Consider the following 12,849-nt stretch of genomic DNA (forward strand, 5'->3'; position numbering starts at 1 on the left):
GGCGCGTTTACAAGACTTCGAAGAAATTTTCAAAAAACCGACGAATCCATTGATAAATTCTTTGGCACTCCGCACACCATTGATATAAAACTCGTTGATATCAAAACTAACCTAGACACGATCAAACAAACACAGCAAAACATCGTAGCGGGAATTCCTGAGATTGTCAATAAAACCAGTCTGATTAAAATTCCAGCTGGAATAACTCCCGGACATATCACAAACATCGTATGCACGGTATCATCGGGATTTGCAACATGGTCCAAACAAAATAATACTATCAAATATACCGCAACAGTCACTGGCGTGTACAGGCTGTCTGTGTTTAGTGCTGCAAAATTTGAAATATTTACAACGTTTCCATGGCGTCATTCCACAGACAGGTTTTCCGGGGTTGTATCTGTTATATTAAATAGCGGAACCGAATAAATTTTTATCCTGGAAGCAGCTGATGAGAAATTAATCACAACATCTTACTGGTGATGTTTGGAATTTGTAGCTGAAACACCTCAATTGGTTACTGCATAAAAATATATGGACGGTGCACAATACACGTACAGTCAAGCACGTGAATGGCAGGCGGCGCTAAAAGATCAAGTCGATCAATATACAGTAAAAGTAAAAAAATATCGACGACGATTAGTTATCGTTGATGTGATTGTTTATTCAGTATCCGCTGTTGTTGCTGGAACCGGTGTCATATTATCAGCGATGACAATGATGGCACCAGTAGCTGTAACTATTTGTATTTCAGCAGCAACAACTATTGCAGGTGTGCTTAATATCATCACAAAAAAAATATGTACTTGCACGAACGAAAAATTATCCGATTACAAAATAAAATTACATACAGCGACGGTAGCATACTCGAAATTATCCTCGTTGTTATCAGCGAGTCTCAGTGATGGAATTATATCTGATTTCGAATTTTCAATGATGACCAAAATATACGACGAAGGTATCGGTATTAAAGATACAAGTATTAATAATGACAGAATTGCTCCAGCAGATCGTGACCAACACAACTCCGCCAAAGATAACGATCATCTCGGTAAGTTCGTCTAATCCTGAATTTAGTGTTAATTTTCCTACTGCAATTCCAGTAAAAGAAATAGCACTAGCGAAATTACGAGTATATTACAGCTGGCCAAATATCAGATCAAAATCATTTAATGGTACACCAGCAAATAATTCGCTTGTATTTGCTAACAAGAACAAACCCAATGGAACACCTGACTGGGTTGTTGTTGGAATACCAACTGGCAGTTACGAGATTGAAGAGATCAATGAGGAATTTCAACGTAGAATAAAATCAATAACCGGAAAAGAAGCAAAAATATCAATTAATGTTCATGAACCGACCCTGTCCTCGACGGTTGAAATACATTCTCCCGATTACGTCGTTGATATTTATCAATCCACGATAAGATCCGTACTAGGTTGGCCTGATATCATGCCAGAATATCATGGACCATCAGAACCGAAGTTAGGTGAATTTCTCACGGATGAAGCAAAGCTTATAACAGTTCCAGGATATCGATTTTCTCGCCAGTATCCAGCATGGAGAGATTCTGTTGCTGCTGCTGGTGGAAAACTTATCACACCAGTATTTCCTCATTTTGTTGTTGTTGATGTGACAGCTTCAACCACAACTGTTGGTGAGGAATACGTCAGGATTATATCCGACGAAATTAAGGCCGAGTTTACAAGTACATTAACGACATTAACACAGTTGTTTAAAAATTATATCCTGAAGTATCCTAATAACAATCTGAAAGAAAAAATTATTGAAACAGTACAACATCTGAATCAAATTATATTATATCTTAAATACGTTAATCGATATTTTATTGATGTCATAAATGAAAGTGTTCTTCCGCTTAAGACGGGTAAAAGTACTAGACAAACCTATCTTGATCATTATAAAATAACTGAAGCGGATTTATTAGATTTTATACTACCAGGATTTGCCACCAACGACTTGACAAAATCACTCAAGGATCTTATCAATGAAAACTTTCCTAAAATAACCGATGCATGGAAAAAAATAACTCCACCGAGTTTGTTCTCAGATATGATAATGATCCACATGGCGGCGGGAGACACGTATCTCCGGGAATCGTTAATATAACGTCGACGATTGCGGTTAATCTAGTTTGTGACGTAATCGATGGCAGCTATCAAATAGATCTCGGAAGATCAAATCAGGCTCAACAAGGATACATCCTATACACGTTCACACCACAAGTTTCCCCTGGCAGTTTAATCGTGCAAGAACCAACTAATCCTGTGTATCTACGGTGTCACAATAATATGTTAACACGAATAAATTTTAAGCTCACAGACCACCTTAATCGCTTAATTGACATACGTGGAGAAGAACTTGTGATAAATCTGTATGTGAAATCTTAATACCAGCACGTGAGGGTTTTTATACACGAGGATTTCAGACTCAAATTTTGAGAAGAAAAAAAATAAATAAAAAAATATTTTATTACTAGTACAAATTTGTGTTTGGTACAAATTAATCAACCTTGCAAAAAAAATATTTTTTTTTTCTGAAAATTTAATTCTAGCCTACACGTGGTCAGCGTTGACAGGGACCCCAGTTACCAAAACTTTCATTTTCATTATCACCAGTAACGAAGTTACTCTGGATCGTTTCACCAGTAACGAAGTTACTCTCTGACATAATTTTTCTTAATTGTCTTATACGAGTACTAATTGTTTTCTTTGCCTCGTACTCGTGGGATAATAGCGATTTAATTCTTTCTACGGCGGCAGAGAGGGGAACGAACTCCTTCACATGATCATCTTCTACGGTAGCTAGCGACTGAAACATTGCCGCCTGAATCCGTTTCATGAGCTTGTATTCAGATGATAGTGTGTGTGTTCCCTGGTTTTTACGTTCTTGTAAAATCTCAAAGTCAGAAACTATTTTTTCAGGATTTAGTTCATCGGATATATTGATTCCATCTTTTTTCAATTTTTTAATAGCAACAATTACATCATTGATATTTTCATGGTTCATTATATAATATATAAATCTTTAAAATAAAAAAAAAATTATCCCTAGAACCCTATCGAGTCTTTAGCGAGTTCGTCGGGATGTTTCAAGGACAACACAACATATACAATGAATGAAGAGCCCCTATCGAGTGTATTAGCGAGCTCAGATTATGCATTGGACGGCACAAACATATAACTTAATTAAGGAAATGGATATATACAATGAAATGGATATATACAATGAATGAAGAGCCCCTATCGAGTGTATTAGCGAGCTCAGATTATGCATTGGACGGCACAAACATATAACTTAACTAAGGACAGTACAAACATATACGCTCAGCAAAAATCCCACCCACAATAATTAATCCAGTGGGTGATACGAAAATGTATCAACCACCAGTCAATATTGTGGTTGAATTTTGCTGAGCGGGGGGTTTTGCGGTTCCCCCATTATTATAAAAATCGCAATTATGCGCACCACCGACAAATTGTCAGCCATGGGGATTCGATCCTGGACCGCGAGCGTCACAGTCCAATATCATACTGATTGAGCTATCAAACCTTGTTACGAACATATGTTTCGGAAGTTAATATATAGCCAAGGAACCAATATTTACACTAAAACAGCGGTTTCTGAATAATAACAGTTTCTGTATTTATAACAACAGTTTCTGTATTTATAACAACAGTTTCTGAATATAAAACAGCGTTTTTCCTAAGCAGACTGCGAATCAATAATAACAGTGGCATGAACACACCTGCAGATCGATTTATACCATGACAACGGTTTCTGTTCTGTACCTGTATTACAGCTTCCTTGCGGATCAATAACATTATCATGATTTCTCGTAATGTTGTATGATGGGAAATATTTAAAAACCATAAATAATACTTCTACGAGTAATTAATTACGATGTAATTAGTTAAACTGACTAATTACGATCATAAAAAATCAAAAATCTTCGAAGAAAACAATATATTACAAAGTAATCTCCCTTTTATATAATCAAAAATTCAGTAGTATACGATCAGACAGTACTGGGACCCTCAAATAATGATATAATTCAATGTGGTGATGATAATTATTGATACTGAAAGGTGATTTTCCGTTTGTATTTTTTCGAGAAAGTAGATCTGGTTATATTTTCTGCGACATATTTTACCACACGCGGGTCAATATCAAAATATTTTGCAGCAGCACGCATAGACTGAAATATAATTTTTTCGCCAGTTTCTGTGTTTGTGGAAATTACCGCCCTCTTTCCGATTGTCTTACATCTTCCTGTATTACCACATGCAGAGTTCACGCTTCGTGTGACAACTCGAAGGTTGTTCAGGGAGTTATTTTGAGGATCCCCGTCAATATGATCAATAACAAGACCGTCTTTGATCACTCCGAAGAAACATTCGTAGATGAAACGATGACAGAAATAATTTTTCTTTCCCCCCTCGCATGTGAACCTTAGATAACCATGATTATTAATACAACCAACTTGTCTCTTCAACTTGCAGTGTCTGATGATACCATTAATATTTGATTCATAGTTTGTTATGACAGGATATGGGACAAATTTATTTTGCTCCATTATAATAATATTATTTGTTTAAATCATTGTTTGTCTGAAATCTTGATATATAATCCTCCACGGACTTTATAGCGTTTTCACCGCTATTATTTTTTTTGTCATAATATCTTTTAAGTTCTCTGAACCGTTTTCCGCCGCACTTTCCACATAATTCTGTTTTTCCTCGCACTCCAATACCACACCGCAGACATGGTATTGGTCCTAGACTTCCTCGTCGTATGTTTTGTGAGTGCATCCAGCAAAATTCCTTTCTGCAGGATTTGTTGCATCGATTTACTGAGCCGATCATCAACCATCTGCATTAAGACATTGTATATATATAATATTTTTTATTTTAAATATTTGTTTTAATTATATGAACGAATTTGAGAGATTATCCCAAACTAGGCCTGTTAAATATAAATTCAACCTTGACAGATTATCTCCAGACTTACCAGTGAGAGATTTGGTTGATCCGAAAAATAAAAGTTTGATCTCGAAAATTCACGACGCTAAGAAGGAATTTTACACGGATGGTGCATCTCATACATGGTCAACGTTCAAGATCATACGCCTTGACGGAGTCAAGAAAGCTGACAAAGTCACGGACGCCACAATGAACGACAAGCGAGCGGCAACTATCCATAACTACATCGCTGAATACGAGGGCAATCAAAAATATTTCTTCAGAGTAAAATTTATTGTATTAACAGAAACAGGTAGTTGGATTATCCGTGAGAAATATGATCCTGTCCTTGGCAATAATAAAAACTGTCATATTAAGTAAAAATTCCAGACCGGGTCTACTGACGGGTATTGACAAACCGTATTATGAGCGAGCGTATCCTGTAACAGCGGTTATTTATGGAATCTATGAGATAAATAAAAAACCCAACGTTGATAAACTAACGCCGATGAAATTTTCAAGGTTAAATTGTGTAGCCGAACGAGTAATAGAACACTTTACAAACGCGATGCGTGGAAATGGATTAACTGATTTAAGGCGTGAAAAAATAAACTCGTGGGCTGATTCAGTTAAGGATACTGGTGCTACAATAAAAGTTGTTGCTGAACTAGGAAAACTATTAAAATTTCCAATAACCGTAGCGACAATAACGGGAGAAATTCTGTACGAATCTAAATATAAATCGAAAGGAGCTCCAATAAATATTATCGATCATAACGCGCACGCATGGACTAACGCAGTAACAATATTTCCACGTGATCGAACTGTTAGATTTTACCCCACAGATACAAGCATATTTGATTTTATTAAAGAAATAAGTAAAACCGATCCTGTATCGGTATGGTTATTTAAAAGTAATGAGGAAGGTGAATTTAATCAGTTTGTCAGACCAAATGGTGAAATATATCGAACAGAATCCCTCCATGACGAAATGAAAAATCTCGCGGGAAAGTTTTTAGAGTGCAAACACGCGGAAAATACTGAAAAATTACTAACTAATTGTTTTACCGTTCCATCTGTTGCGGCTCATTTCGCTAGAGAAAGAAATTCATGGAAACCAACACGATTTGATTTACTCGAGGACGTACGCGCAAGTTGCGTCGAATACGGACATGGCGGATTATGGAATACCAAATATAATTACAATGATGTTATTTCGGTTGATATGGTTGCATGTTATCCAGGAAGTTTTCTGGGATACGGAGATTGTTCTGTGTACTTTGAAAGATTTGGTCACCCAACAAACGAGATGACGCGAGTGGCAATTAATGGACCATTACCTGATTTTGATCTGACTGGATTCGCCTGTATTGAATCATTCGAGTTTAACGAAAATCTTCACAAGATTTGTTATGCTTGGTTTGGTAGACATTTTTGCGAAAAACGTTGGGCACCTAGTTTTATTACGATACATGCTAGATTGTATGATACTGACATCGTTGGTGGTCAGTGAGGCGATTATATCATATCATGCACAGACCAAAGTTTAGTTGCCCATGTCAGATTCTGAAGTTATTAGCGAGTTTAAGGATGTTTCCGAAGATGATATTCCTAATAAACTCAAAACCGCAAAAGACCTGGGTAGAAAAATTATAGGTAAATTTACTCAAGGTGGTGCATAGGATTATAAAAGACATCACGCACGATTAATTCTAGATGATGCCGAGTACGATTTTATAATCGCTGACACAACAGCGAAAAATATATTTGTAAATCGAGAAAGTGTTTATTTATCCGACGGAACAAAATTGGGTACGATCGTTAGTTACATAAATGACGTCTCCCCACAATATACTCATCTAAGATCTTCCATGTTGGCTTATGTTTCCATAAATTTATTATCGATGATTAATAGATTTCCTGAAACCGCAGTCAGAGTCGCAACAGATTCGTTTTATATTTCAAGTAAATATTTAGAACTTGTTATGAAATTTACAAGTAATGATGAACGATGGGGTTCGTGGAGAATAAAAAAGGAATTATTACACAATTATGCAGAATCAGCAGATGTTCCAATGAGAGATTTTTATCGTAAGGGTAATAAAATATCAGAAATGTCGAAAGCACCATCGTTGACTGATCCAATAACTAGATATAAGACAGTATATCTCAATGGACCTGGTGGATGCGGCAAAACGACTCGAGCGATTAATGTTTTTAGAAATTCAGATATAATCGTGCTGACACCCACACATAGACTTGCACGTGAGATGAAACAGCAGCAAGTACAATCGTGTACGTATCATAGTTTCTTTCGGTGGCGCGGAGATACATGGACTCCTGAACGGATGGGAGAAAAATATATACCTAAAATAATTATTTGGGATGAGATATGTACGGTGTCATTAGATACATTAAAAACGTTTCTTGATTGGTTGTTGACGAAAAATACCGCTATAATAATGTGTGGCGATCATGGTCAACCGCCGCCTTTTGTTGGACCATCTCCACATGATTGGTTAAAAAATTTCGTTGATTATTACGAAGAAATAGATGATGATCATAGAGCTCTTGATGCAAATTTGAAGGAATTTAAAAAATTAATCAGATTACAATCAAACAAAATTCAGTGTGAAATAATACGTGGAGTGATCTCAGAGACCTCAATGAGTGATTTTTTAAATTTATGGAGACCCACCGATTTGATCGTAGCAAGTAGAAAAATAATCAGAGACGCTTTACAACAACAGTTATTTCAACTACGTAAAGAAAAATACTCAGAATTGCCCGTACCGTTGTGTTATAGACCATCAGATACACGAAAACAGAATATTAATGTTGATATTCCAGGACAGACTGAGAAGCAAAATCTCGTATTAAATGATATTGTCGCTGTTGATATCAGTGTGGTCGAAGATGCAATACACGCTGACAAATCTCCATGGGTGTCGGGATACGCTATGATGATCCACTCGTCTCAGGGATTAACTATTTCTGATACACGAGTCTGGATTGTAGACGATCGCATCGAGTGGTCAAATTTAGTTTATTTAGCGGTATCGAGGGTCAGAAATATATCTCAATTACGTAGAATTATAATTCCTGAAATCGTTGATAAATTTAACATCATCGATGATGATATAATAAGAAAAAAATTAATCGGATACAAACAATCTGATAAAAAAAATAAACGCGACTTTGATCTTGATGTTAAATTTATTATTGAGTTAAAACAGCAGCAGAACAATCATTGCGCCAGTTGCAATTGCATAATGCTGTGGAGGTATTCGAGTAATGATTCAAGACAATTTACCGTAGATAGAAAAGATAATAGTCGCGGTCATACACGAGAAAATACCATGTTAGCCTGTCTTGAGTGTAATCGACGTAGAGGCGCCAGCGCCTTGGGTGCTAGTTAAGTGATCGAAATCACTGAAGTGATTTTGGCGGTAGTTGTGTATCCCAGGGAATTATTTGTAGTTGTTCAAGTGTAAATCCACGCTGAGGAGCAGCCGAATCTAATCTGTAGATTGCAGGTCTACCTGAGGATCTTGTCACGGTAGATATTTTGTGTGTGGTAACACTCCAAATAGGATCAGTCGCTCTCGCTTTACCGCCTTCAAGTTCACCAGGCTCATATAAATATCTAACTGTAACATCACTTAATATTTTTTGTTTTTCAACATCTTTTCGTTGTGTTGGTATATTTTTTTTTTGTAATTGCATTAATGGGTTTCATGTTGGTTGTTCGTGTATTCTCATTATTTAATGCAGCTATCACGCTTGGTAATCTTGCAACCCATTCGAGAGATCTTTTATCCTGAATAAATTCCCTCGCGTATTGATATCCAAATAACCGCTCAGCAAGTGTTCGATTAAATCGCTCAACAATTGCTTGATCACGATGAATTGCAGTATGACCTCGTCGTATTTTGGTATTATGTCGTTTCATCAGCGATGATACTGGACCAAGAAATTCCTTACCAGGATCAACCTGTAGTAGCTGTGGCCATCGCAGACCACCTCGTTGATAAATTCGATCAAACGCATCGGCTACTTCAGATGATGTTTTCGCTGATAGCGGCTCTGCTTCTTTATATCTACTTGCAACATCAACTACAGTTAACGCGTATTTGTACGTTTTTCTACGCACAGTATCATGCGGTAAAAACAGAATATCAGCTTGATGAACTTCATTAGGAACACTGACATCGAAATACGCGTACTGAATTCGTTTAGGACGTGGTAGATAAATTTGCCATATTGCTTGTTTGGATAACCACGTTTTAGCAGTAGAATGTTTAACCGCTGCTGCATCAGCAAGTTTACCAATTGCTACTTTGCCTCTCCAGTATCCTCTTGGTGAATAATAAATCGATTCCATTATTAATTATCAGCCCCAAGCGCTAATTTACCTTTCATCGAGGATCTTACTAACCAATTAGCTAATGATTCTCTAATATTTTTATTTTTTTATAGAATTTAATGCATGAATTAATTTTACATCTGCAATATGTCTGTCTTGTAGATTTTGACTTTTATAAGCTACATCATGAGTATGACAAGCTCGATCAATAGCGTTTATTGGTTCCTCGCCTGGTTTTGGTTGATCTTGATTATCGAGCCTGATATCAAGTCTGGTACCAGGACCGCAATAATTATATCCCGGTAGATGTTTTTTTCCGCTGTATTTAGCCCATGGAGCACCTGGAAACTTTGACATCAAATTAGCAATATCACCACCGCGTTTATTAGGTAAAAACGAAAATTTCTTTCTACCGCATACAGAACATTTTCCACCATACGCTATTTTTTTTATTTTTTGTTGTAACCGTAGCTAAATCAGTAGTTGGAGTTTTAACTCTACAACGTAAGCAATATAAATTCATGTTATAAAATATATGGATATAATTGATTTCTCAGCAACAAGAAAACGAGACCCAGTTAAACACCACCCTGCGTTACCAAATTCCATCAGAATGATTATCATAGGACCATCTGGATCGGGTAAGACGCAATTATTACTTAATCTGATAATGAGATGGTTGAAATGGGATAAATTGTATTTAGTAGCACCATCCGCTGATGATCAGCGATGTTATTATGTACTTAAAGATTTCAATGAAAACGCGCGATTACTGGATGAGGGTAATGATGTTATAGAGTTTATAACCGATATTGATGAAGCACCATCCGTAGATTCCATAGACGGATTTATCAATAATTTAGTTGTATACGACGATGTGATGCTAGATAAACAATCAAATCCAGCCAGAATATTTTCCCGAGGGAGACATAAAAATACAGACGTGATCTATGTTACTCAACGATACACACAAATTCTGAAAGTGATCAGAGACAACTGCAACATTTTAGTTGTGTTTAATGGCGTAGACACACACACACACTTAGAAATATTCATCAAACTTGGTGTGGTGGTGACATGGATATAATTAAATTCAAAAATCTCTTCTCACGAGCGCAAGCTACTCCGCATGGATTTATAACAATAAATTTGCATGATCCAAGAACAAGATATCGTGTGGGTCTTGATAAAATCTTTTAACGTTTCTGATGAGCAGCAGAGAGGGGGCGTCTACAATTCTGTTTGGGACAAACAATAATCGTAGACGTGGTATTGACCTCTATGAAGGGTCACTATTTTTTTTGGTCCAAACACAAGGGTGACCACTCCCTTAAGTGGTCTGTTCACCCTCTCTGCTGCTAAAATACTGATTGCAATTAATAATTAAATATAGTCGAGCCATTTTGCAGATAAGCAAGCCTTTACACAAAAAGGATAAAATTCGCAAAAAAAAGGAGAGTTTTGGAAATACATTACATGCAAAAAATACATATTAAATCCTATGCAGAACGAGTTATTGCACAATATAATTTAATTTGTAAATTAGAGGTACTAATTGAAACTGAAAATCAAAATAGTCGGGTCGGTCAGTATATATATATATATATATATATATATATATATATATATATATATATATATATATATATATATAATTTTAAATGAGCCTATCGCCATCGAAGATAACTTTTGGAAACTTTCGCATTATTTATGTAACTTTTCGTAACTATTCGCAACTTTTTGCAACTTTTCGTAACTTTTCGCAACTTTTCGCACTTTTCGTAACTTTTCGCATTTTAGTCATACCGCGTCCGGTGCTACGGTAATGTCTGCCATGTTTTACCCACAACAATATTTTGGTGAGAATACAGCTGCATTACAAACTAAAGTGATTTTTGCGATATATTGACAAAATGGTCCTTCGATGCGCATGAGGAACGTGCAATTCAGGTGAGAGATATCCGGAAAGGTTGGAAGGAGGTCGTGTTATAGGTTTGCCGACCCCAAAACGTGATTTGAAAAAGGTGAAACGATGGATCAAAGCGTTTGGTCGACCGCACGAACAGCTTAATATCGCCAGAATAAACCAACACAAGGCCGTTTGCTCAAAGGTAATTCAGTTTAGATTTCACTGTGGTAAATAAGTATATGTAGTATTCTAGAAAGTAATGTTAAATAGGAAACATATCTAATACACATTTCGTAAGGCTGGTTTATGTAATTGTTGTTGTTGTTATCATGTGTTAATTACATTTTTTCAGTACATGATGGGCTATGCATGGCGGCCAGGTTTAAATGGTGGATGAAAATCCTGTGAAGAGCTAGCATGAAGCTACTAAAAAGCTTTTTTATATACCCATATTGGCCCAAGCCCGAGATTGGAACCTATGTGGACGTAGATTAGATGGTAGCTACGATGTCGTAGCCTCAACTTGATTTTGTTGTGGTTGAGACTGTCCACGAGGGTAAGGGTACTAATATTAGTACTAGTGAAATGGCAGTAAAGGTGAGAGCCTTTGACCACTCGGGCATTCAGGTCATCTTGTAATATTTGTGCTTTAATTATAAGCATACATTTATCCCATACCAGCCCCCTTTGATATTTGTATCTTGTATTGCAGGAATTAACAACAGGGTAATACATCGGATTATTATCAGTGCGTGTATAATGGAGCATATATTTATGTTATGACTACATCATGAATAAGAATAAGAATTCTTTATTTCAGACTACATTGTCCATACATCTAAATTAAAATATAGATATGTAATGTTTCTTTGCTGATATTAATATAAAATGTCAGATTTACTTTGCTTTCTTGATTGCCATATAATGCATTGTTTTGTAAATAATATTTTTCAGCACATTGTTTGAGGAAATGGACCAATGGAGAATTACCCAGACTGATGCTGATGGTTCACATACTACGTCAGCAAGAAAACATCCAGTGAGGAGAGCTTCTTCACAACAAAATGAAACCAGTCAACATAAACACAAATGCCTGCATTTGGAAGAAAACACAACTACGTAAGGGCCAAGAATATGTCATGGTTTATTCATGTTTTACATATTAAATTAAATTTAATTTCAGAATACATTCTGACATTAATGTTAAAGTAAATATGCAAAACTAGCAAGTTAATTAACTGATACTGTGTAAATATTTTTATACTTCACAATCAATTAATATATATATATATATATATATATATATATATATATATATATATATATATATATATATATATGATAACTACTTTTTGAATAAGTATTTATTTCTTACAGATTGAACAGTCCAGACATGAATTGTGAGTCTGTGAGTCTGGGTGTCTATACAGACTGAAAACCCATGTAAGTATATTAATCACTTTTTATTCTGAAGATTGCAGATATGGAATTGCATAATCTCTGTAAAATTCAGCTAAATTTTGTAACATTGAAGTCATAAATGGAATGTCTGAGTTAATTCTTTCCATGTACATATCTTCCTGTGTGTACA

At 35.9% G+C, this 12,849-nt stretch overlaps 1 protein-coding gene across 2 annotated transcripts in view; it reads left to right on the top strand.

Moving 5' to 3' along the window:
- The first annotated feature begins 11,170 nt into the window (after positions 1–11,170).
- LOC149782402 (immunoglobulin superfamily member 10-like) overlaps positions 11,171–12,849 on the top strand; it is a 100,223-nt gene continuing 98,544 nt past the window's right edge. For both annotated transcript variants that reach the window (XM_089933784.1, XM_089933785.1), the window contains exon 1: positions 11,171–11,299. In XM_089933784.1, coding sequence (XP_089789910.1) covers positions 11,274–11,299 — 26 coding nt within the window. In that variant the 5' untranslated portion in view covers positions 11,171–11,273. The remainder of the gene's footprint in view (positions 11,300–12,849) is intronic.

The sequence above is a fragment of the Sinohyriopsis cumingii genome, chromosome 15 (assembly GCF_028554795.1).
Source record: "Sinohyriopsis cumingii isolate HCF-2022 chromosome 15, ASM2855479v2, whole genome shotgun sequence".
NCBI lineage: Eukaryota > Metazoa > Mollusca > Bivalvia > Unionida > Unionidae > Sinohyriopsis > Sinohyriopsis cumingii.